The 25040-nt window shown below is 37.5% G+C and overlaps 4 protein-coding genes across 7 annotated transcripts in view; 3 read left to right on the top strand and 1 right to left on the bottom strand.

The window, feature by feature from the left end:
• The window catches only part of vps53 (VPS53 subunit of GARP complex), a 26740-nt gene extending 24340 nt beyond the window's left edge, over nt 1-2400 (top strand). For both annotated transcript variants that reach the window (XM_034865751.1, XM_034865748.1), the window contains exons 21-22: nt 379-483; nt 1143-2400. In XM_034865751.1, the coding sequence (XP_034721642.1) occupies nt 379-483; nt 1143-1310 (273 nt within the window). In that variant the 3' untranslated portion in view covers nt 1311-2400. The remainder of the gene's footprint in view (nt 1-378; nt 484-1142) is intronic.
• A 750-nt stretch (nt 2401-3150) lies between these two features.
• rflnb (refilin B) lies at nt 3151-6977 on the top strand. Of its 2 annotated transcripts, XR_004655791.1 has the most exons (4): nt 3151-3746; nt 4274-4368; nt 5141-6605; nt 6867-6977. XR_004655791.1 is itself a non-coding variant. In XM_034865871.1 (3 exons), the coding sequence occupies exons 1-3, from the start codon at nt 3549-3551 to the stop codon at nt 5457-5459; spliced, it is 612 nt and encodes a 203-aa protein (XP_034721762.1). In that variant the 5' UTR covers nt 3151-3548; the 3' UTR covers nt 5460-6610. The 2 variants fall into 2 exon arrangements, 1 of the variants encoding a protein (XP_034721762.1); XM_034865871.1 differs by lacking the exon at nt 6867-6977 and having other exon boundaries at nt 5141-6610.
• Nucleotides 6978-8683: 1706 nt separating this feature from the next.
• Nucleotides 8684-17277, top strand: dus4l (dihydrouridine synthase 4-like (S. cerevisiae)). The gene is given in 14 exon segments (XM_034867755.1): nt 8684-9046; nt 9277-9398; nt 9600-9717; nt 10030-10152; nt 10384-10610; nt 11565-11836; nt 12607-12783; nt 13375-13514; nt 13735-13835; nt 14470-14617; nt 14709-14844; nt 15884-15986; nt 16617-16717; nt 17103-17277. Coding segments are annotated over 14 exon segments (1929 nt in total). The 5' UTR covers nt 8684-8921; the 3' UTR covers nt 17139-17277.
• A 155-nt stretch (nt 17278-17432) lies between these two features.
• The window catches only part of LOC117940525 (solute carrier organic anion transporter family member 1C1-like), a 39067-nt gene continuing 31459 nt past the window's right edge, over nt 17433-25040 (bottom strand). Inside the window, exons 14-15 of one of the 2 annotated variants that reach the window (XM_034865774.1) lie at nt 20715-20832; nt 17433-20088 (exon numbers count right to left, since the gene is read on the bottom strand). In XM_034865774.1, coding sequence (XP_034721665.1) covers nt 19851-20088; nt 20715-20832 — 356 coding nt within the window. In that variant the 3' untranslated portion in view covers nt 17433-19850. The remainder of the gene's footprint in view (nt 20089-20714; nt 20833-25040) is intronic. The other variant, XM_034865782.1, reaches the window with a different exon arrangement.

The following is a 25040-nucleotide window of genomic DNA, read 5'->3' as shown; positions in this document are numbered from 1 at the left end:
GGTTGTAGAATCCAATCCAGAAAGACATGTGCCCCATTAAACTATTTCAGCCTGCTCTTGATTATGATTTTTGCTCAGACTCATTATACCCCCAAAATAATTACCGGTACAAAAAAGTCTTGCCCACCGATGCATGGAGTAATTGGCATGTAAACAGGAAGGAAAAAAACAGTGAGAAGCTCCTAAATATAGAACCACAGTCTCAACTTTATTTGCAGCTCGAACTACTTTGTTTTGTCAGTTTGTAGCCCCCCTTCCCCTCATTTGAGCCATAGCTTCCCCATGTGGGATCATTTAAAGATCTCTTGAGTGTTCCCATGGTGGTTCACAGGAAAGGAGGGAGGGGTGAAACCAACATTAAACTCTACTTTTCCGCAGGTGGTGATGGCCCCACATGAACCACCAGTGGTGTTTGTTGATAACTATATCAAGCTCCTGGCTGATGGAAATCCTGAGACCTTCCAGAAGATTCTGGACATGAAGGTCAGATGTTATTTTTTACTACACCGGTAATTCAAAGTAATAGGTAGACATTTGTTGAAAAACTAGTAGCATTCCAGTTAAGGGTTTCATGATATGATCGATACCACTCTCATAAATGTAAGGAGCTGAGTAAGGAGCTGGACCTGGTTAGCTTAGCTTATCAGGGGGAAACGGCTCGCCCGGTTTTGTTCATAGGTCACAGAATCTGCCTACCAGCACCTCTAAAACTAACTTTTTAACCTCTATAACATCCATTTACTGAGCTTTAGGGGTGCTAGTAGGTAGATTTTGTTCCTTTTGGACAGAGCCTGGCTAGCGATTTACCTCTGCTTCCGGTCTTTATGCTAATCTAAGGACACCGGTTGCTGGCTGTAGCTTCAACTTGGACATACAGTACAGGTTTGAGGCTGGTATTTATTTCCTCATCTAACTTTTAGCAAAAAGACCCAAAAGTAAATAGTGTATTTCCCAAAATGTTTTCGGTTTAAAAATTTAATTTTGAATTTTTCCTATGATTCTGTTTTGCGTATCCTATGTATAACCTGTTACTGTGAACCTACACACTCCCAGTTTTGCATTTTTCTGGTTGGGTGTACTAAAAGAGATACTAAGTGATATCCCCTGTGTTTGTGTGTACTTGCGTGTGGATGTATGTGAAGGGTCTGAAGCGCAGTGAACAGAGCAGCATGTTGGAGCTCTTCAGGCAGAGGCTACCCACTCCGCCGTCCGGGCCCGACGGCGGCTCCTCTCTCTTTAGTACGCCTACCCCGGAGCAGGAGTCCTCTCGCATCCGCAGACTAGAGAAACTCATCAAGAAGAGACTGTGAACAGACACACACTGAAATTGTATCTTGAAAATGAAAGGCTGAAGGAATGGTCGTCACATCTTTTGTAGTAATTCATCTCAAGACTTCATTACGCTCCATTCAGTTACCGTGGAGAAAGAGCAATAAGTTGACTGAATTTTCTGACTGACAGTAAAATGAACTCTAGCTGACACAGGATTGTCGAGAAACTTCCTCAAACTCTCCTTGCTGTTGTTACATATGTCAATAAGTTCTGCAATTTCCCACCTTTTCTTTCATTGTATGCACTTAGATAAACGACTGTAGTGCTTGTCACTACATCTGCTCAGAGAGCCTCTGGCTGCCTCTCTGGGTGTCTAATCCACAGTGGTTGCAGGCACCCTGATCTTAATTTAAATGGTTTTCTGAACAGAACACATTTTAAAGATTGACGGTTTTCTTCAACAATTTTAATTTCATTTGGGGGATGCCGAGTTGAAGTTTGTGCACATTGTCGTTTGTGTGAACGGTGGCCTAAAATGAATCGCTGACTCCGGATTTACTGCATCTTCAGTCAGACGGGAGGCTTTGTCTTTGCATTTGAAATCCCTCTAGGTTGACTTGGAAATTAGAACCGGCCAGCTAAAGTCTTTTAACTTGGGTCGTTGCCTGGGGTGTTTACGATATGTGTTTAACAGTCCAACATAATCTTTGATAATTTATTCCTCTGTCTCCTTTGCATTGACATGATAACAAGGTCTTGTTATAATGTATTTATCAATCCTTCCATATCCATAGGGCAAATTGCACTCAGATAACAGAATGGGTTTGTCTCAATACTTTACTAAGTGATGGCTGGGTCTCTGAAACTACTCCATGTATCCTCAGCAATGTCAAATACAGTAAATCACCACATTCTGGAAGAAAAAGAAAATTGGCTATTTATTTGGAGTCAGTGCCCTGATCACTGGTTTTAATGCCAATGGCTCTCAGTTGTAGTAAAACCAGTACATGTGACTGTATTAGTGTACACATTCCTGCCTTCAGGTACAAAATGTTGCTTGTTTGTATTGTCTGAATTGTATGCTACACAAGCAATTGTTGAACACTATTAAAACATTGCCATCATTTCCTAGTTTTTCCTCTTTTTTTTTTAAATTTATTACAACACCAAGAAAAACTAGAGACCATCTTGCGATGGGCTCACACCAGCCGTGATGCCAAACAGACAAGGGCCCTTCCATACCTTCTTATACCCCCCCTACTTCCAGCGACCTTGCGCGTACCAAACCCATTTTCAAATTCTGCTTTTATTATGATGTCAACTACACACCTGTAAAGTTGTTGTTGTGCCAGGGGTTTTGATCATACCCAAGCCAGTGCCAGGATGAAGTAACTGTAAAGCTACCTTTTTAGATATATAGATATATAGATATAGATATATATATATATATATATAGATAGATAGAGATATAGAGATAGATATAGAGATAGATATAGATATATAGATATATATATATAGAGATATATAGATATAGATATAGATATAGATATATATATAGATAGATATAGATATGTCTATATCTATATATATTAGTTATTAGTCATTAATACCTGCTGTGTTATCTTTTTACCCTTGTGTAGCCTTTTAGTTTTTTAAGTATTCTTTTATATGTTTCAAAAAGGCATACAGATATCTCGACTGATTTCACATTTTGTTTTGTTTTCCTACATCCATGGATTTGACCAAAATCCAATTTTGAATGGGGGCTGGAAAAGTTCCCATGACAAGCTCCGTCTGTGGTTTCCACGTATGCTCCATCCAATCAGAAAGCCAAACGCTTCAACAAGGCGTTTCCTGTCGTGCGTTTATGGCTCTGAAGGCCTCTTTGAAGGAAAAAGAAGTTTGAAGACGAACCGCGGGCAGCAGGACTCCCCCACGTCCTCCGCTCAGTAAAGCGGGCTGTCTTCACTGTCTCTTTAAACTCCTTCACCGCGAAGTCGGGTTTTGCTTCGATATTTTTGAATGTCAAAGTAAAGGACCGTTTTTAATTTTCGTGTTTTGAGGGTCTGGCGGTCAGAGGACTGAATTAACGCCCGGTTCATGGTTTTCCAGCGCTCGGCTGTGCATCCTGCCCGGGAAGAGGTTTCCATAACACCGTGGGACTTTGCAACAAATTCGTTTACGAAAAAAAAACGTATACGGAACTGCAATCTGGAAGTATTTCTCTTTCGTAATCTGCGTTTCAGTCGCTGGACTTTTGCAACTTTTAACTTGAAATGGTTGACAGGTTGAACTTGTCAAATGTATGTGAAGGAGATCCACTGAATATGAGCTGCAGGGTAGATAGAGGACTTGACAGCCCGGATTCCGGGTTACCCCCGAGTCCGAGCCCCAGCGCCTGGCTGCTGCCTGTGTGCGCAGATAAAGCCGGGGGCGTGAGCCCGGTGTCTGAAGACGAGGGCAGGGGCTCCCTGGTAGGTAAAACTACTTCCTCATTCACGTTGAGAACTGTGATTAAAGCAATATGAACCCCCTTTGGAGTTATGGAAAACGACAACAAATGTCACGTATACACAATTTTAAACGGCAGTAGTGTTGACATGGAAGACTTGGCATAGGCCTACTACTCGAAATTAGGTATTGCAAACCTGCTAGTTTCCACAATGCTAAGGTAAATGTTATGGGTTAGTTTATCCCACAAATTGCATGTTTCTTGCATTGAAATAACGTTAAACGTTGCCACTGCAATGCACACTGGAAGTTTATTCTGAAATTGTCAAAAATGCCCATTGTTTTGCTGACCCTCTTATTTTTAGTTAAATAAACTGTAAAATGTTTGTGGAAGTTCTTTAACAATAATACTTTAGAAATCCTTGCAAGAACGTGCTGCATGTTCTGGCTAACTGGAGAAAGTGGGTCACTTGGCACTGAACTAGACTTATGAGAATGCTCTGTACTGGCTCCTTATGTGTTGACTGCCAGGCTGATTTTTACATTGCAGGTTCCAGTTTTACCTACTGGATCTTTCCAGCAGCTACACCCATTGTCCTTTGGGGAGGGCATAGCGCTTGATCCATTACCGTCGAAGGAAATAAGGTGGGTTCACTGGGTTGGTTTTGGTATATAGTACATAATTCTCGACCTTCCACTTCCAATCCCGGAAGGCCAGCCGAAATTCCGTCTGATTTCACTTATTTGGGCCGGATATCCGTTGCCTTGGGCTTCCTTTGTGTTGACATTTTAGACTCCGGTCAATTCATGAGGACTACGGTTAACCTTTTCTGAGATCTCTGCAGGGTAAAGCCAGGCAGCTAGCTAGACTATCTGTCCAATCTGAGTTTTCTTTTGTACGACTACAACAACTTTTGAACATACACATTTTCCACCAAAACAATTTCCTTCCCAAGGCTATTTTGCAGCAGTACACCAGCTTTTCCTGTTCCTTAGCACCGTCCAAGACGATTGTGATTGGTTTAAAGAAATGCAAATAACCAGAGTACGTTTTTCTCCCATCCTGGAATTCTTTGTGGACCAGCCAGACGACCTTCCACCACAGTGCCACGGTGGAGGATCGTCAGGCAAAGCGAGACTAGTTTTAGTATAACATGTTCTGTGCAGCACTAGACCTGCTGGAGGATGTGCACAAAAATGGCACACCATGAAGACATGCAGGTTGTAATATTTTGACTTGTACATGTACCAATACAACTAACAAAGTGTGTACTGTATATAGGCAAACAAGAGCACAGTGGACTCTGAGAGACCATGCATTGTAGTGTAATGGATAGCTGGGGCAGGTGGGATGCAGACTAGTTTCCCTCCATTGTTTTGCACCAGATTAAACCACTACATTTTCCCTCCTTCACAGATACACCTCAGCCGTGCACTACGACTCGGACCGCCATTTCATCCAGGGTGTGGCCCTGTTGCCTACGGGCCGGGGCCTTGAACACTGCAGGCAGACCATCATGGCCATGCCCCACACAACCTGGCGCCACTACAAGACACAACTGGAGTTCCAGCCTCGCCATCGGCCTCAGCACTTCAAGAGCACCACCATCGTCTACCCCAAGAAAACCAGCGCCCTCTACACCACGGAGCTGAGCTACAATTGCCACCGACTCTCCAAACGTTTCCTCTCCAGCGTGGAGCTGGAGGCTGCTGGTCGCGGAGAGCTACCTCAGTGAGGGAGGGGACAGGTGTCTGTGGACACACATCCCCAATACCGTAGCTCCCCCAAGGCTGGCTGCCATTTGACCTGCTGTGTTGTCTTTTTACACTTGTGTTGCCTGTTATTTTTTGTAAGTATTTTTCATAAGCTGTGGACAGCAAGTACCTCTGCTGTGATGTTACAGATATCAGCGGGGACAAGACATGGACAAAGTGGGTACAATATCCAGTCAGTTCACGTTTTAAGTTTTTTTTAAATTCCTGCCAAAGGAGGATCAATCAGTTGGAATTGATCTTTAATTAAATGCTTCACTTTGCGGAGTGTTGGTTTTTAGAGGCATGCTCATGTTTTTGGTTTTACTGGCTGTAGTATTGGCTCATCTGGAGATGAGGAGAATAGGCATTTTCCCTCAGCAGAGGAACTCTCCTCGTGTTGCATCAAGTTGGTCAAGTAAACCGTGTGATTGGTTTAAAATTTGAACAATGAGGCCTGCCTCAGTTCAAGGAATTTGTAATCATAGTGAGAATTTCTTTTAAAACTACTAACTGAGATTATGGTTCGAAGAAACTCTTATGCAAGGCAGAGGAAAGAAAAATGAAATGTGGATTTGGTGTATGCTATGAAATCACTAATGTATCCACACTGTACAAAGAAAATAGTAAAAATATGTAACGCATGTTTGTTCACAGGGTATTATGTGTTTCTGCACAACACAGACACAAGATAAGCTCTTCTAAGTCTCCTCTGCCCACTGTGTATAGCTGCGATTCATAATGTATTATCAAAATATTGGTAGATTAAGGGAACTTTTCTGTTTGTTGGGATGTGTAAAACTGATTTAAGTATGTAGTATAGATAGATCATAAGTGTGGAGTTTACTGAACAGTAGATATTATTTTTGATATCAGTCACTGGCTAACTAGTGAAAATAACAAGCTGCATTCCACTGCCACCGCTTCCTTTGGCTCGACTTGGTTTGAAATTGTATTTATAATGTTGGAATTTAAGGTGCTGAGATTTTATCACTTGTTTAACGGGTCTCTCCACAGTCATGGGATGGGATATTTTAGTGTTTCCCTTTGTGCCTTATTAATGTGTGTTGATGCTTGTTTTTGATATTAGTCACTAATTCAATGTCAGTTTGAAATAAAGTGTTCATAATGTTCACAAGCTCTTCATTCTAATCCCAACCGGTCGTCAGACACCGCCTCCAAAGAGCCTGGGTCTGACCGAGGTTTCTGCCTAAAAGGAAGTTTTTCCTCGCCACTGTCGCACTGTTGCTTGCTCTGGAGGAAACTACTGGAGCTGTTGGGTTCTTGTGGATTCTGGAGTGTGGTCTAGACCAGCTCTATCTGTAAAGTGTCTTGAGATAACTCTTGTTGTGATTTGATACTATAAATAAATTGAATTGAAATTGAATAAGTTCAACAATTTTATTTTGTATGAGGAGGGGGGCCTACAAAATCACAAATACACTAACAAACATTGACCACAGGAATGGCATGAATAAAGAAGCTGTTGGTTTGTGGGTGATGAAGTAATGCTTACGTTCTTCAGAAGAGAAACATTTGAAGGTTTTTATGAATGCCATAGAGCGGATGATCTACGGTGCATCTGATATTTTCAAAACTCAGCAAATCACTCACACATCTTGTTAGATGGATTTGCTATTCAGCTGTTCAGGTAGGAAGACAATATACCTGATTTTGAGTAAATTGACGCTTAAGACTCCTCACAAGGAGCTATGTTTTTAGAATTGTGATGCTTTATTGCCCTACTGTGGTCAGAGAGAGAAAGTACTGCAATGCCAGAAGGACGTTTATTATGTGTTTCAAATCACATTTTTAACTTTAAAGCCGTGTAACGATTTCCTGTTGATTTGGCGCTACAGTGGAGACACTAAAAAATGGGGATTATTAAGATAACATGCAATTGAAGCATTGACTAAAAATTATACCATACAAAATCAGTACATTGAACTGTTAGAGAAAGTCATATTACAAATGTAGACCCAGTCTTTAGAATAAGTGCCATTTGAGAAAATTGTTCTAGTAGTCACTGGAAAGGATTACAGTGACAAATTAAAAAGAAAACATCAGAAACATCAGAAAACCTCTTCTGAGGTCAGCCAGAAGTTTGCAACGTTGGGCTTTTTATGTATTCTACAAATAAATTAAACATTACATCCAACATATAATCTCTCTCTCTCTCTCTCTCTGTTTTGACCACTAAATCTATCTTAATTATTGGCTTTAGGGTGTGTATAACAAAAAAGTACTGCATCAAAATTCAGATTTTCATCTTCTTAAATTTGACTGTTCTGTTTTTCCTCTAGGACAGTAAACTTAACATCTTTAGTTGTGAAAACATGACTATATCATCTTGAGCTATGGGAAACACTGATTGACATATTTCACTATTTCTGACATTTTTTAGACCACACAACTAATCAAGAAAATAATCAAGAGATGAATCAACAATACAAATGAATTGTTAATTGCAGCCCTAATGATTAGTGCTTATTCCATAAATTTAATTTCTTGAGCAGTTCTGTGCAAGAGGATTTCTCAGAAGATGCCTCCGCTAATAGCAGTCCTGACCTGGTGAAAGCTGAGAAACGGTAGGTATTGGGTAACTTATTGCACCATCTTCTCAGTGTTTTTCACCTTTTGTCTTTTTACTACACATCTCACCCACTGTTTAACTGATGGAGTTGCTTTTCACAACCTGCTGAGTTTTGAGTTTATTAGTTAATAATAATAATAAAGATAGCTAACCTTGCATGTATTGCATTAATCCATTGTGTCCTCTATGTTGTCCACATATTTTATCATGTATAGTATTAACATAATAATTCTACATATGTATATACAGAGAGAGAGAGAGAGAAGTAGTAGTTTAATGTATTCCCTCTGTCTATCAAACTTAAGCCATGGCCTTTTCAAGGACAGTGGGCCCTTTTTCTTAGAGTTCTTAGAACAAGTTATTCTAATTCCACAATTGGTTTGCTTTATTAATTCGAAAACTCAAGAGCTGCCTTTTCCCAATAGAACCTGAAGGCAGCATTGACGTGAGTAGTGCATCGCTGGAAGCGAACTCCATTTTTACCTTTTTAAAATACACTTTATATATTATTTTTTTTACCGTAAAATGAGCATTGTACCAACCTACTATTAAAATTGGTGGATAGATGTTTAGGATTTTTTTTTAAATTAAATAAAACAAACACATAACGTGCTGTATGACGTATGGGTTCAGAGGTCGTAAACACACGCCTACATTATTTTTCCCTCATGGTGGACTATCGTTGTTTATTATTGTTCCGATGTAAACCTAGTTAGCTATAGCTATATGTGTATCTGTATGTGACTGTGTGGGATTTACGGCGTAATTGTACCGTCTTTGCTATAATGAAATAGATGTCAGAGGTCACAACCTATTCACTAGCTACTCTTGTATTTGAGCTTGTTAGCTTGTGATGCTAGCTAGCTTACAACTATAGCTGAGAGAAATGAAGACCTCCAACGGTAACACCAGTATCATGGACATGTTTGAAAAGGGAAAGGTCCTAAAAATATGTGCTCCAATGGTTCGATATTCAAAGTAAGTAGAGTCGGTTTTATTTCTACATAGGTAGCGTTATATTAATTTCATTACTAAGCCATTTGAATTTGCAAACACTTTTTAAAAGTATACAATGATAAGCATTTGTGTAAGTGTTTGATCAAGTAACGTTACTGCTCTCTCCTGCCCTAAACATGTACAGCTATCCTTTATTGTGTGTCTGTTACACACCATGCACAACCAAGTAATTTTTCTTTTTTAATCCATAGGCTCGCATTCAGGTCCTTGGTGAGGAAATACAACTGTGATATCTGCTTCACCCCGATGATAGTTGCTGCTGACTTCCTGCGATCTGTCAAAGCCAGAGACAGTGAATTCACCACCAATGATAGTGAGTGGCAACATTGCAATATGAGCTGTAATAGTGTAATACCATAACGCCTTGCTTCACCACCACCTCTTAAGCACAGCACTTTACACAAATGTGTTACTAATTGTGAGCTTTGCACATAGTGCCATATTGTCATAATCTTGAGAAATGAAATGACTTCGTTTTTTATTACAATTGTTGGATATTCCTCTTCCTCCTCAGGTGACCGGCCCCTGATAGTGCAGTTTGCCTCCCATGATGCCCAGACTCTGGCTGATGCAGCCTGTGTGGTGGCACCTTTCTCAGATGGAGTTGACCTCAACTGTGGCTGTCCCCAGAGGTAGAGTTACTGACGGCCCACCACATTTTGGCTTACGGTCACTTTTTTTTTATCACTCTCTTATTTTAGCATTTTGATTTTATATATCATAAAATGCTCATAGTTTGTTGGCCATATTCACTTCTAGAATAATATATACTAATACAATACTAATAAAAGTAGTATGTTTGTGTTTTCATCCTTATTTATTCAAATGCTAAGGCGTTACAATGATGGATAATGGTACGCAAAAACCCTGTGCACCCTGAACATGCCTGCAAATCTTTTTTTTTTATCTAAGTTGTTTTATTAACTTTATTGTTGTGTTTTCAGATGGGCTATGTCAGCAGGGTTTGGTGCATGCCTCATTAACAAGCCTGAACTTGTCAAAGACATGGTCAGACGTATCAGAAACCAAGTGGACAATCCCAATTATACAGCGTCCATCAAAATAAGGTAAAAAAACAAACAACTGAACCAGTTTGACATAAAATGTTTGTTCAACAGAGAGCACTGACATGTTTAATTTTCAACTAAAATGTCCCACTGAATATTCTTGGTCACAATAATAAAAAATGTGTCAGTATACGTGTATTTACATGTCTAATGTGTAACTGCAAACAGTTGTGTTAAAATTGGGTAGTGATAATAATAACAAGAATAAAGAACAATTTATTTCACCCACAGAATTCACAAGGACCTGAGGCGGACAGTGGATCTGTGCCAGAAGGCAGAATCAGCAGGTGCGTCATGGATAACGGTCCACGGCCGCACAGCAGAAGAACGCCACCAGCCAGTTCACTATGATGCCATCAAGACAATCAAAGACAGCGTATCCATCCCTGTCATTGCTAATGGGGACATAAAGTACCTGCGTGATGTGGAGTCGACTCACCAGCTTACTGGTGTCAATGGTAGGTTTGTGTTTAAAGGCTCTGACACCCCAGCCCGTCGGACTGAACACACCGAAGCAACGCCGACATGAGTGTACTTTCTGCGCTTGCGCGAGACGCAATACCTCTCCATAACAGCAGGCAGTGATAATCTGTATTGTCGCCCAAAAAATGAAAACTGGCAGCTGATTGGACGAACGCAGCTTCTCCGGAATTTCAAAGCTAGACGATCATGGCAGCTTCTTCGGAATACTATCTCATATTTTACAAAAATAGTTTACCAAAACGTGTTTCTGAAAACATTTTAAGCAAGAAATAGGCCATGCACTAATTTTAAATCTGTTTATTGATCCCCTAAGGGGAAATTACAATTTAACTTTGTTAGGTATCACACACACAGTCTGGAACTACACACACTTGCTCAGGACCTATACATGCACAAATGGAGAGATGTCAGAGTGAGTGTGCTGCCAGCTGAACCAGCGCCCTGAGTGGTTGGGGGGGGGGTACGATGCCTGAAGTGGCATCTCTCCAACCACCAACCCACACTCCGTACTTCTTGGTCCATACCGGGACTTGAACCAGTGTCCCTCCGGTTCCCAACCCAACTCCCTACAGACTGAGCTACTGCCACCCCAAGTTGCTGAATCTGTCTTCATTTTAGATCGACAAAGGTCAGTTTAAAAGATTTTCCGGTCATTTATGGGTTAACACTCTATCAATCAGATTGGTCATTGAGTTCGACTGCCCGCCTTCCGATTCAACATGTTAAATCGGCCCAAAAGAAGGCCAATTTCCTTCGACTGACAACAGCTTGGAACACACCAAACGGACTCGAGTCACTGACCTTACTAGACTGTCCGACTGCCAATAACCGGGTTGGTGTGTCAGCGCCTTAACAAGTCTCACTCTTGAACAAGTACAGATACATAAATGCCAATATTAATGTCTTGTTTGTTTGAATTTGCTCTTTAGGTGTGATGGCTGCGCGGGGTTTGCTTGCTAACCCTGCTATGTTCTCTGGCTATGAGGATACTCCTTTGGAGTGTATATGGGACTGGGTGGACATCGCTGTAGAGCAGGGCACTCCCTTCACCTGCTTCCACCACCATCTGATCTACATGCTGGAGAGGGTCAGCTCCCAGCCTGAGAGAAAAGTTTTCAATTCTCTATCCAGTACATCAGCTGTAATAGATTACCTCCAGAACACATACGGGTCAGTGGATGATCTGGGATCAGGAGAATATTAAAATGTGATATTGTTGATTTTAATATTATGATTTTATTTTTATGCCAAATAAAACTGCATAGTTATAAGTGTATCACTGATGTCTGTCTTTATTGCTATATGTTCTCCCGTCAAGCCTTTGTTAAACAGTAATCATTTAGTCAAACAGAATATCTACTTATTATTATCGTACATGTAAGTACATAATGAGACTTGAGTGATTTTGCTTCTCAATGAGCACATGTAACATTGTAGCTGCACACCCAAAATTATACCAAGAATTTTGATCAGTTTTATCCGTATGAAAATGTAATGAAGTGCAATATTCTCTACAGATGTAACAGTTATAACTAGCAATACATTGTTGTTTTGAGTCTTTGCAGTGAGAAAAGGATTTAAAAACTACAATGTTATACTGGTGCAATGATTCTTATTTGTACGTGTTATTGACAATGATAACGTCTTAATGTTTGTAGCAGCAGAATTAATATCAATATTGAGTCAAAGGAAACAATATATGTGACTGTAACTAAGGCTTTGCTAAGAGTTATGCAAAGGAAAGACCGAAAATAATGCATTTGCCTTCAAAGTAAAGACAAGGTGTGTACCCTAAATAAAAGGAGGGTGTACTACTGAGTGACAAAAGTCAGAACACCGTATACAAGTGTATAAAGTTCATACTAAGCCAATTAAACAACGATGCATGTTTGATAATATGCCAATGGAAAACGTTTAAATTAGGCTTTATTTTGACTTGACTTGAAATTATTTGAAATCTGAAAACATAAGACCGGAAGCTGGGCTGTAACCATGCAACTGGTCCAATCTGCCTCTGATTGGCTAGTAAGCTACTCACTGCCGGGGTATCGTGAACAGAAAGGTAGAAGCATAGAAACTTTCCTCTGGTTGATTTCCAAAGATAACTATAATTACTCTGTTTTAGTCAGCATTTTTGGTGATTTGCTGGTAAGTTGTTTATCTTTGTGCCTTTTATGCATGAACGCTGATACTTAACGGCAATTTATAATGTTTAACATTAGCTAGCTGGCTAGTTGGCCAACGTAAATTGCCAACCAAGGATAGTTTAACGTTAGCGTTAGCTTTTAGTTATGCCAACGTTAGGGTTAACTTATAACGGAGCTTTGGATTTCTGATTTTAATAACAACTGACATGAAAAATTATTAAAAGCTAAGCGTATACTCGTACATTTGCTTCTAATAAGCATACACCCTTACACTTTCTTTTTGTCGTATTGCTGCTTGTGGTGGCGCTGTAACGTAAGTAGATTAGCTACAATAACGTGAGTTGGACAGAGTTAACGATAGCCTCTATGAGTTTACGTTAAGGTATGTTAACTGTGAACAGAGCGGATAAGAAGCTTATTCGCTATCATTTTTCTGAACTGAGGCTGCACTGTAGATTTGTCCAATATGAATAAAAAGCCAAACCCGACAGCTAAACCACCCAACTTTACTAAGTAAGCTTTATGGTTTGTTTGTTTTTTGGTCAGGGAGGCTAGTCTGAACCCAGTTCTGCCTGTTGTTTCTTAAGGTAAGGTTTCGTGTCTATCTTTGTCCGGTTTTTTTCAGAGGACCTCACTAGAGATGACGCTGCAATGGACTGCTGTGGCCCTCTTTCTCTACGTAGAGATGGGCATTCTTGCCCTCCTCTGTTTACCCTTCATCTCAGCCAGGAGGTAAGCCAGAATATGTGTACTTCACGTTTTTCACCACAACAAGATCTTACAATCAACATAACAGAAACAAAGGGCTATTGCTGTTTCGCAATTTTTGGTGATCTTGCAGAAGAATGTGATTGTATGTTGTATAGTGAGTGAGTGAGTCAGTAACATACTGCAACATGCTGCCTGTAAATGTAATTGTTGTAATCGTGCGTCTCATTGTTTGTGGTTGCAGGTGGCAGAGCATTTTCCAGCTGAGGATCTGGAGCTGTGTTGCAAGGTTCTGGAACAGAGTGTTTTACACAATGATCATAGTACTCATTGTTCTCTTCTTTGGTAAGTGAAACAAGGTCTATCAGGTTCTCTTTTCACACAACTTTGTAGAAACTGTAGGTGAAAACTCCAAGTTAAACCACTTGAGTCTCATAACATCAACAGTGTGCTGGAGGGAATTTGGCGTACTATAAAACACTTTAACAAGAATTGAGGACTACATGAAGATGGTACCAAGCTGGGGCGTTCTTTCAGAAATAAATTGCAAAAAAAGGCTGTTAGACTGACCAACTCACTCTATACTCAGAAGTCTGCTGTTGCTCAACTGATAGCACTAACACAAAAACTGCAAGAGATATAAAGAAGTGTCTACCCTATAACTTATTTTAAAATAATGTTTGCAAAGAAAGATTTAAGGACAACATCTAATATTATATAATATTATTAAGAGAAAACCATACTGTTATTTTTCTTTTTGGAGAAGATATCCGTTTCAGACAGGTGGGATGGGGATCCAATATGGGGGAACTTTGAGGGCCTTTGTCTACTGAATGCTTGGTCATTCAGGTTAATTGAGCCGCATTATAACATTCTCTCACATAGATAATGCTGGGAGGGGGGGGGATATAAATCGAAATGCCCCAGGATAAAAGGAGTAACGTTTTGGACTTCTCTTCCATCTTTTTTTTTTTTTTAGATGCAGTGCGAGAGGTGAGGAAATATTCAGCTAAAGAACTCGGCGCAGATGCCAGGCTGCAGCCAAACATGTTTGATCACCTGCACATGAAGCTGTTTAGAGCCCAGAGGAACCTCTACATCTCCGGCTTCGCTGTCTTCCTCTGGCTGTGAGTCTTTTATCTCTTATACTGATACCTGAATAACATCAAAGGTGTTTCTCAACCCCCCCTTTTTTTTTGTTTTATTGTAATTTTGCAGGGTTATGAAACGAGTGGTCACGTTGATTAACCAACTGGCATCAATGTCTGGCACTACAGCTGCTCTTCAGGCGCAGGCTGAGAATGCTGATCAGGTTGCCAAGAAATACAAAGAGGACAAAGAGCTGCTGGAACAGGTAGGCTCCGCGTTGGTTGGGCAAAGACTCAAACATATCACTTTTTGTTAGATACAACCTGACGGCAAAGTCTACGTCAGACAATTCATAATTGAATAATGAAATGCATTTGTATGTACCTGACATTTTAAAATGTGTTGCGATTTTTTTATTTGGTAACACTTTAATTGAAGGTATCTACATAAGAGTGACACTGTCATGAACACATGCCACTGTCTTGACACATGAACCCTAACCATAACGCCAACTTGTCATGACTAAACATAATGACACTTGCTAAAAGAAGCATTATGTCATGGATGTTTACGATTTGCTTATGACAGTGTCATGTCACTCTTATGTATATACCTTCAAGTGAAGTGTGATCTTTAAATTGAACTCCACTGGTTTGTGAAGACACCCTTTAGACATAGTGTGGCAGTTGAACCCATTTTTAAGCGGGGGGGGGGGGGGGGGGGGGGGGGACGTCAAATCCTTTATGTCGAGGTGCACATTTAAAGGCAGACACCATATACAGTGGCTAGAATAAGTTTACAAACCCATGTTAAAGTTGATTTAAATAGAGGAATAAAAAAAGCATCTTTTGGAAATTGATCTTAATGCCTTTATTCAAATAAAATCCAACCTTTTAAGGACACCAATTTTCTTTGTGAATGAATAATGTATTGTAAATAAACGTTTTTCCTTAAAATACAGGGGGCATAAGTATACACACCCCTATGTTAAACTCCCATTGAGGCAGGCACATTGTTATTTTTAAAGGCCAGTTACTTCATGGATCCAGGATACTCTGCATTCTGATAAAGTTCCCTTGCCATGGTTTTATTTCAGTTTGCTTAATAGCCGGTTTGATTTGCATTTAGAGATGAACTTATGGAAAGTTCCTCATGCCTATGTTTCAGACATTTGTCTACCAAAACCTCAACCGTGGTTTGATTCCCCTCATTAACCACCTCCTAGATGGTGTGAGCACACACGCTCTGCGTTGATAGTAGCTGACTAGCAGTGCTTGAGGTTCATGTCATTTGATGTATTTCAGGCTCTGATGACAGGCAAAGGTGATAAGGCTATCGCAGAGGGCATGCAGCTGTTAAGAAAAGAAGTGGAGAAACTTGAAGAAGAACTGAAGACCTCAGGAGATGGTTAGTATTCATCCACATGTGCACAAGCTCACTATAATGTGTTATTTGTGTTACTTTTACAAATGTGTTAGCCGTTTTTTATATTCAAACCCCAGGAAAGAAATGTAGACTTTAAATTGATCATGTTGCTTTTTTTTGCATTTTCCCTTTAATTTATTATGTTATATCTTTTTTTTGTGCATTTAATTTAAATTTAAATTTGGTTAGTAATCCCCAGTGGGGAAATTACAATTTACACTCTGTGTACACTTTGTTAGTTATCGACTTCCAAAGTGAAAAATGCCAAAGCCCCTTCGAGACTTTCCATCTCCAACGGGAACTGCATTATAGTCCTGCTTTTACTTTCGTGACAAACGAGTGTCACTTTGTAACACACGTTAAAATGCTCGCATAGCTGCCAGCGTGCCACACCCTCATACTCTGCTCAACGCATAGGGTGAAAAGAGGAGCTGCATTAATGTGCGGTACAACCCAAATATGGCTTCTTTTTTTAAAATGAAACAATGTAAAGCCATTCTGATCTAACCTCCTAAATACAATTTTTGAACCTAAGTATGAGCACTTTAAAAAGTGTCACTTCTAAAGACGATGAGGATGCCCTGTGCTGATGTGTGTTTGTTTCCTCTCCAGCGCTGAAGAACTCCAACTTAGAGGCAGATGCGGTGAAGCGGCAGATGGACGGCCTCGCCAGGGAGTACGAAAGACTGCTGAAAGAACATCAGGAGCTCCAGGTAATGCTACGTCCTGAACACAGCAGGCTAATGACTTGTTGGGTTATTCACTACCTGGATATAACGTTTATGAGAGCAACTAAAACTAATCAACATCAGGCAGGTTGGAGGCATATCTCCATAATTCACGTTTTAAGAATCCCCTCCATTTCATAATCAACTCAGTCTATTGATCTGAACAAAGGACAACAAATCCTGTTTAGTCGCAGGATTTTAACTAAAGAAACCCATAATAGTTAGATATACAGTAGATACATTTAATAGATTTTGTTTAATTAATACACATTTTTGAAAAGTTAAGTAATAACCCCAATGTGTGTGGTCTTGCATGGCTTCATGACAGATTAACTGACTTTCTCTTTACATTTTCTTTTTGTCTTTTCAGAATCTTCACGACAGTGGAAACAAAAAGGACGACTAGTTCTTGTAAAAGCCTTCTTAAGTGTTTACACAGCAAATTAGCTCAATCCCGAGGGAGCCACTGCCACACATGCTTTACCTTCATATAACACCTTGTGTCATAGTGCAAATCATAAAAACCAGGATTGGCTCCTCTGAGATGCAGGCGTCTGCTCTCATCTCTAATGGTTTTAAAGCATAGAGTTGAATTTTAATCATGGCATCAGACTAGCTTAAATGGAACGAGTAATTTTAGATGGTTTCCTGTTTCAGCCTCGCGCAGTGTGACTTAGAGGATTGCTTTTTCAAGTGCACACTCTATCAGGCAGATTAGTTGTGCGAGGGAATTGGAGAGAGTTCAGTCGGTAATCGACCCAGGTCTGATCACAGAGCACTTCAAATGTTAAAGACACACGCAACCAGGGTGGATGTTGTTTCATGGATTGTGTCATTGGTGTTAGCCAAGTGACACAGTCCAGAGCTAGTTCAGTGACCGCTATGAATGTATTTTGATACGGTTTGCTTCTTAATTTCTGTTTGTAAAAGGAACACCTGCTGCACCCACGTCGGTCTTAAAAACAGTATGTAAATTCAGTCTGTGCAAATATAGTTTGCATGTACAGTTGCACTTCACATGTTTTTGTTGTATTGATGGTGAGTCATCATGGTTGAAGTTTTGTTTATATTAATTTCCATTATCTCCACAAAGCCTCGTCACTGTGAAAGAGGACCTGAAATTGTAATCACAAGAGGCTTCAATGTTTCCCTTTTTTATGATAAATAGGTTATTGGGTTTTTACCAAAGTAATTTTTCAAGTAAAAATAGCAAAAATGCCTCTTCAAGTCATGTTCTGACATTTCTGTCAGACAGATAGAAGTGCCTTTTAAGGGGATGTATGTAATACATTTTGTTTAATAAACCTACAATTCTTCATGCTGGGCCTTGTTTTGAATAAATAACACCAAAGCATTATTGCATTGGATATTACATTTTTTAATTTAGTATTACTTTTAAGATATTCTTTGAGATAAAAAATTATTTATGTTGTTAATCTTTAATTCAAGGAAATGCCTTACATTAAGTTAATGACTTCATCAATGTGCACCACTTGCTGCTCCTCTCTGAGTCTGTACTTGTGGCAACGTGTGCCGGAAACTAAACTCATAAAAAGGATTCATTCACCACGTAGTGTAAGTTAACAAAATGGTTCATCCATTATGGAAATGAATAAAGATGATATGCTATACATTTACAAAGACCAAGGTAGTACCTTTAAAACAATCGTCTTGAGATACAGTAGCAGGTCGATTAATGTCACTTTTTGTTTATAAAAAAAAAAACAGATTTCAAGAAAATGGGTACTGTTTATGAAATTAATATTACCGTAGTAGTGTGGGTTTTGGCACAGGAGCTTATACACGCACAAAATACAACAAAAGACTCACCAGTGAAACATCATGTAGCAGTGGCTGCAGACACACACATCAATTACACAAATGCACATTTCCTGTGGTGATACTTCACACGGTGGTAATGTTCGCTTAAAGACCGGGACGACGGACAGTTTATATTTTATCAACAGTACAAATTCTGCCTTTTTAAGGCTCAACACAATGCAGATACAATAGCAAGCATTCACCTAAGCCATCTGTTTTTACAAAAACGGCTTTTTTAATACCAGAGCCTGCTGCAGTGCATTGAGATAGTCTGAGCAAATTCAGTTTAATCCTTCTTTTCAGTGTCATGACAACGTGTAGTTTGCTGTGTATCTTGATAGGTTTTTTCTCCTCAATAATACCAGATTTAACTAGGAGTTAATTGGGGCTGGTGCTGGTTATAAGCATTAAAAATATGGAGCTGCCTCCACTAGACAGATTAAACTAAACAGGTAAGAAAATGTCACTTGCACTTAAATTTCCATTTTTTTGTGAGTATGAGTACCAAAAGAACAAGTTTACATCCAGAAAGACACAACTGCAATACAACCCAACTTTACTTTAAAAGACAAATGTTTAAGAGTCGGTCAGAAATTAACCTTGTTTTTCGAAGTGAATGTAAAGACTTCATTTAGTCTGAAATTGAAAAGCAAAATAAGTCTGTTCTGTATCTGTTTAAAATGTGAGACACAAGATTTAGAGGTAACTTGTGTGAATGAGGCACAAACGTCAAACTGCCAAGCCTTCTAAAAGTCACTGAAACACACGTTCACAAACATCACAGACCTGTCTCTTTGGATGCTTAATTTTCCTCATCTTTACATGTTATATGTATATATACTGGATATAACATATATGTGTGTTAATTGTTTATCCTCTTGTGATATCAGCAAGAAAAACTTAATTTGAAAGAGGCAGTCTTTAAGTGCTCATTAGAATTATACTAGTCACATTTCCCATCTGATCTCTTGTGCCACCATTAAAACCAGAAAAAAATATTATTATACTTTTATTAATAAGAAAAAAAAAACAGCATGTACATTCAAGAAATATGTCCATTATATCAAATTTCCTGTTAAATTCACAAAGCCTTCATGAGTCCAGTAGTACAAATATAGAATTTATGCTTTATATGAGATTATCAGATACAACATGATTCCCTGCAAATCTCAATTGAGTGAGTGGGCATGTGTACAGTATCACTCTGTACATACTGTGGGTTGTATTTGTGTGTGTGTTTGTATGTTTATGTGTTTGTGAGAAGGAGACAAGGAGGGGGTCAGTTCTGCTGGATTTGTCACAGCCGTGTCTCCCTGGCTGTGCTGTTGTCTACCGTTTGTTGTGATTGGTCAGAATTACAAATCCCAAACTCTTCCTTCCTCAGTGCCTCCAGCTCCGTCCCGCCATTGGCCAGAGCTCCGTGGATGGCATTCCTTTCCTCCTTCCTCAACTGTCGACCGAGCAAAATGAAACCCGGGATGCAAATAATGAATGAGATACTCCGCAGGCTCAGAGTCAGACCCAAGTATGCTATCCTGTGAAGTTAAAATGTAAAAAAAAAAAAAAACATCACTGATTTTGTAAAGATTAGGCTGGAACGGAATGAATAGATGTCGGGAAAACAGTAAATAAAAACAATGTACCCATGAATGTATAGTAAAGACAACCATCACTAAATTACTTTTACACTGAAGAAAACTTAAAAATGTGATGATTCTCAGGCAAATTCTGGAATTACAAGTTACATCTTTTCTCTGTGATTTTGAAGCATATCTATGGACATTTATTCGTATGTGGATATTGAGGACAGTGCTATTCTGAATCCTGTAACACTGAATCTACAATGATGTGCTTTGTTGTCTTTGTGTACTACAAAAATGAGTTATGACTCTGAGAAGTATGAATTTTAAGCTAACAGGGACAGTGGACTACTGTAAATGATAGATCGACACAGTTGTAATAGAATATGAGACAGCTTTGCCTTTATAACTGTAACACTGATGTTACTTCAAAGTTGGCTGGTGAATTTTTTTTAAATAAATATTAATCATTACAATCAAATGTATTAGTTAGTTCAAATTGTCACTTCCCTATAAGATATAAAAAAAGACAAACAATAGAGAAAATGAAAGCTCCACAGGACTCTGGAATGCAGCCCTACCTGTATGCAGTGGTGTTGTAGATTCTACAGGCTCCTATGCCTCCACACCTCTTCTGACCCCACTTCAGACATGTGGTGTCAATGATTGCTCCAAAGTAGATGGGTGCTGGTATCCCTGCTGTAAGGCCCAAAACACATTTTCTCATTCACATCCCCAAGAACTGACATACAACAGAGTTGACTGTTCAGGGCAGTCAGAATAAACATTAAAAGGAGGCTAAAACAACACATTTTGTCTTTTTTGGACGTACTATACTATGACTTTTTATTACTTTTCGATGTGCTAAAGTATGATTTTTTAGTCACTTTTCTTGACATGCTAAACTAATTTTTAATGACTTTTTCAACATACTGTTCTATGACTTTACCATATACTAAACTATGACTTTTTATCCTTTTTTACTATACTGTGACTTTTTTTATCACGTTATACTATGACTTTTTTGACATACTATAGTATGATTTGTCTCGACATGCTAAACTAAGACTTTTTTTATCACTTTTTCAAAATATACGATGACTTTTTTCGACGTACTTCACTATGACTTTCTTCAACATGCTATACTATGACTTTTTTATCACTTTTTCAACATACTATACGATAACTGTTTTTCATATACTAAACTCTGACTTTATCTCATTTTATTCCGACATGCTTAACTATCACTTTTTTCAACATACAGTATACTATGACTTTTCAAAATACAGTACAATACTGTCTTTTTTTTTTACACACTATACTATGGCTTTTTAATCACTTTTTTGACATTCTATATGATTTCCTTTTTTTAAAATACTATACTATGACTTTTCCGAGATACTATACTATGACTTTTTTATTACCTTTTTGCATTTTACATTTGCAGGATTAACAAAAGGACAGCTTAGATTTGAGGTGATAGAAATGAAGAAAATTTGCATATCATACAATTACTTTTTTTTTGATAATAACTTCTTTCAACATACTATAGTAAGACCTTTTTATCACTTTCCCGGCATATACTATGACTTTTTTCAAAATACTACACTATGATTTTTTTCAACATGCTAAACTTTTGACATACTATACTATGACTTTTTATCAGTTTTTTCAATTTAAAATTCTAAGACTGTATTCAATTTACTTTGCTGTGACTTCTTTCGACGTACTATACTATGACTTTTAAATCACTTTTTTCAACGTACTACACTGTGACATTGTTCAACATACAATACTATGACTTTTTAGATAAACTATACTACAACATTTTTATCATTTTTTCAACTCACTATACTATGACTTTTATCCACATGCTATACCATGACTTCTTCACTTTTTTTGACATACTATACTATGGCTTTTTATCACTTTTTTCAACTTGCTATACTGTGACTTATTTCAACATACAATACTATGTTTTTTACTCATTTTACGATATGCTATACTAGTTTATACTTTTTTGGACACACTATACTATGACATTTTTTCAACATTCTACTACAATGACTTTGATATTACTTTTTTAAACATACTATACTATGACTTTTTTATCACTTTTTTCGACATACTATACAATAACTATTTTCAACATACTATACTATGCCTTTTTCGACATACTTTACTATGACTTATTTATCACTTTTTTTGACATAACCTATTCAATGGCCTGTGGCTGTGAGGTAAAGTGGTTATACTATGACTTTATAAATACTTTTTTAAACATACTGTACTATGACATTTTCGACATATTATAATATGACTTTTTTAACACTTTTTCCAGATACTATACTATGACTTTTATATCACTTTTTTGACATAATATAATAAGATTTTTTTTTATCACTTTATTGACATACTATACAATGTTTTTTTCCATGTACTATACTATGACTTTTTAACAATGTTTTTCAATATACTGTAACTATTTTTGACAAACTATATTATGATGTTTTATCACTTTTTTTGACATGCTATACTATGACTACTTTTGACATACTATACTATGACTTTTTATCAGTTTTTTCCATTTAAAATTCTAAGACTGTATTCAATATACTATACTGTGACTTCTTTCGACGTACTATACTATGACTTTTTAATCACTTTTTTCAACGTACTACACTGTGACATTGTTTAACATACAATAGTATGACTTTTTAGATAAACTATACTACGACTTTTTTAATAATTTTTTCAACTCACCACACTATGACTTTTATCCACATGCTATACCATGACTTCTTCACTTTTTTCGACATACTATACTATGGCTTTTTAATCAATTTTTTCAACTGTGACTTATTTCAACATACAATACTATGTTTTTTAGTCATTTTACAACATGCTATACTATGAGTTGTTAACTGTTTTGGACACACTATACTATGACATTTTTTCAACATTCTACTACAATGACTTTGATATTACTTTTTTAAACAAACTATACTATGACTTTTTTATCACTTTTTTTGACATACTATACTATGACTTTAATATAATTCTTTTAAACATACTACACTATGGCTTTTTTATTACTTTTTTCCATAAACTATACTATGACTTCTTAATCATTTTTTCAACATACTATACTATAACTATTTTCAACATACTATACTATGCCTTTTTTCGACATACTTTACTATGACTTATTTATCACTTTTTTTTGACATAACCTATTCAATGGCCTGTGGCTGTGAGGTAAAGTGGTTATACTATGACTTTATAAATATTTTTTTAAACATACTGTACTATGACATTTTCAACATATTATAATATGACTTTTTTAACACTTTTTCCCGATACTCTATTATGACGTTTTATCACTTTTTTCGACATTCTATTCTATGACATTTTTCAACACACTGTACTATGGCTTTTTTCAACATACTATACTATAACTATTTTTGACATACCACTATGACTTTTCATCACTTTTTTCAATTTACAATTCTATGACTCTATTCGATGTACTATACAATGACTTCTTTCGACATATGTTGGAATTTAAAATGTTATATGTGTTTAAACACTGTGTATAAATTGCAATATAGATTATACATTTAAGCCAAAAGGCAAAAGCATTATTTCAATATAAAAGAAGACGTGTTAGTCATGCATTAAGTTGTTTGCAGTACTCCTTTTCTCTAAAATAAGGTGGTCTGGTACATTCCATTATAATCCAGCCTCTCTTAAATCTGTCCAAGTTAATTGATTGTTAGGGATGCTTACTGAGTCCCTCCTTAAACAGACCATTTATCTTTTTCTTTGTTTTGCTTTCCTAACCTGAGAGTCATAAAACTTTCCGTCACATTCCAACTGAAAAGATAACGGATAAGCACACAAAGACATCACTGTGATCTGAAGACCCCACCCTTTGTGGATAAATCTAGGGGTGTAAGAGCCAAAGAGTCAGACAAATTTGGGGAAGAGCTGGGTTAGTTTGACTCTGTATTTGTCTCTAGAATATTCTACTTAATAAAAAGGATTCACACAAAAACATCTGAGATTCTGACTACTAATTGATTGAACCCTGAGACCGGAACAGGTTTTTAGCTCCAACACATACTATACTATGACTTTTTAATCACTTTTTTCAACGTACTACACTGTGACATTGTTCACCATACAATACTATGACTTTTTAGATAAATTATACTATGACTTTTTTCCATATATTATACTATGACTTTTTTTAATCATTTTTTCAACTCACTATACTATGACTTTTATCCACATGCTATACTATGACTTCTTCACTTTTTTCGACATACTATACTATGGCTTTTTTTCACTTTTTTGAACTTGCTGTACTGTGACTTATTTTAACATACAATACTATGATTTTTTTCGACGTACTGTACTAGGACTTTTTATCACATTTAACGACATGCTATACTATGACTTTTTTCACTTTTTTGGACATACGATACTATGACATTTTTTCAACATTCTACTACTATGACTTTAATATTACTTTTTTAAACATACTATACAATGACTTTAATATTACGTTTTTAAACATACTATACTATGACTTTAATATTACTTTTTTAAACATACTATACTATGGCTTTTTTATCACATTTTTTGACCTACTATACTATAACTATATGACTTTAATAATCCTTTTTTTAAACATACTACATTATGGCTTTTTTATCACTTTTTTCATAAACTACACTATGACTTTTTATCACTTTTTTGGACATACTATACTATGACTTTTTCATCACTTTTTTCCAGATAACCTGCTCTGTGACCTGTGGCTATGAGGTAAAATGGTGGTATCATTACTGCAAAGCTGGCTGTTCAATCCCAGGCTTTCATGTGTCTCTGGCTTTCTAATT

Source organism: Etheostoma cragini, chromosome 3 (genome assembly GCF_013103735.1).
Source record: "Etheostoma cragini isolate CJK2018 chromosome 3, CSU_Ecrag_1.0, whole genome shotgun sequence".
Lineage (NCBI taxonomy): Eukaryota > Metazoa > Chordata > Actinopteri > Perciformes > Percidae > Etheostoma > Etheostoma cragini.
The sequence above is the reverse complement of the archived record's forward strand: the minus strand, read 5'-3'. Positions and strand labels throughout refer to the sequence as shown.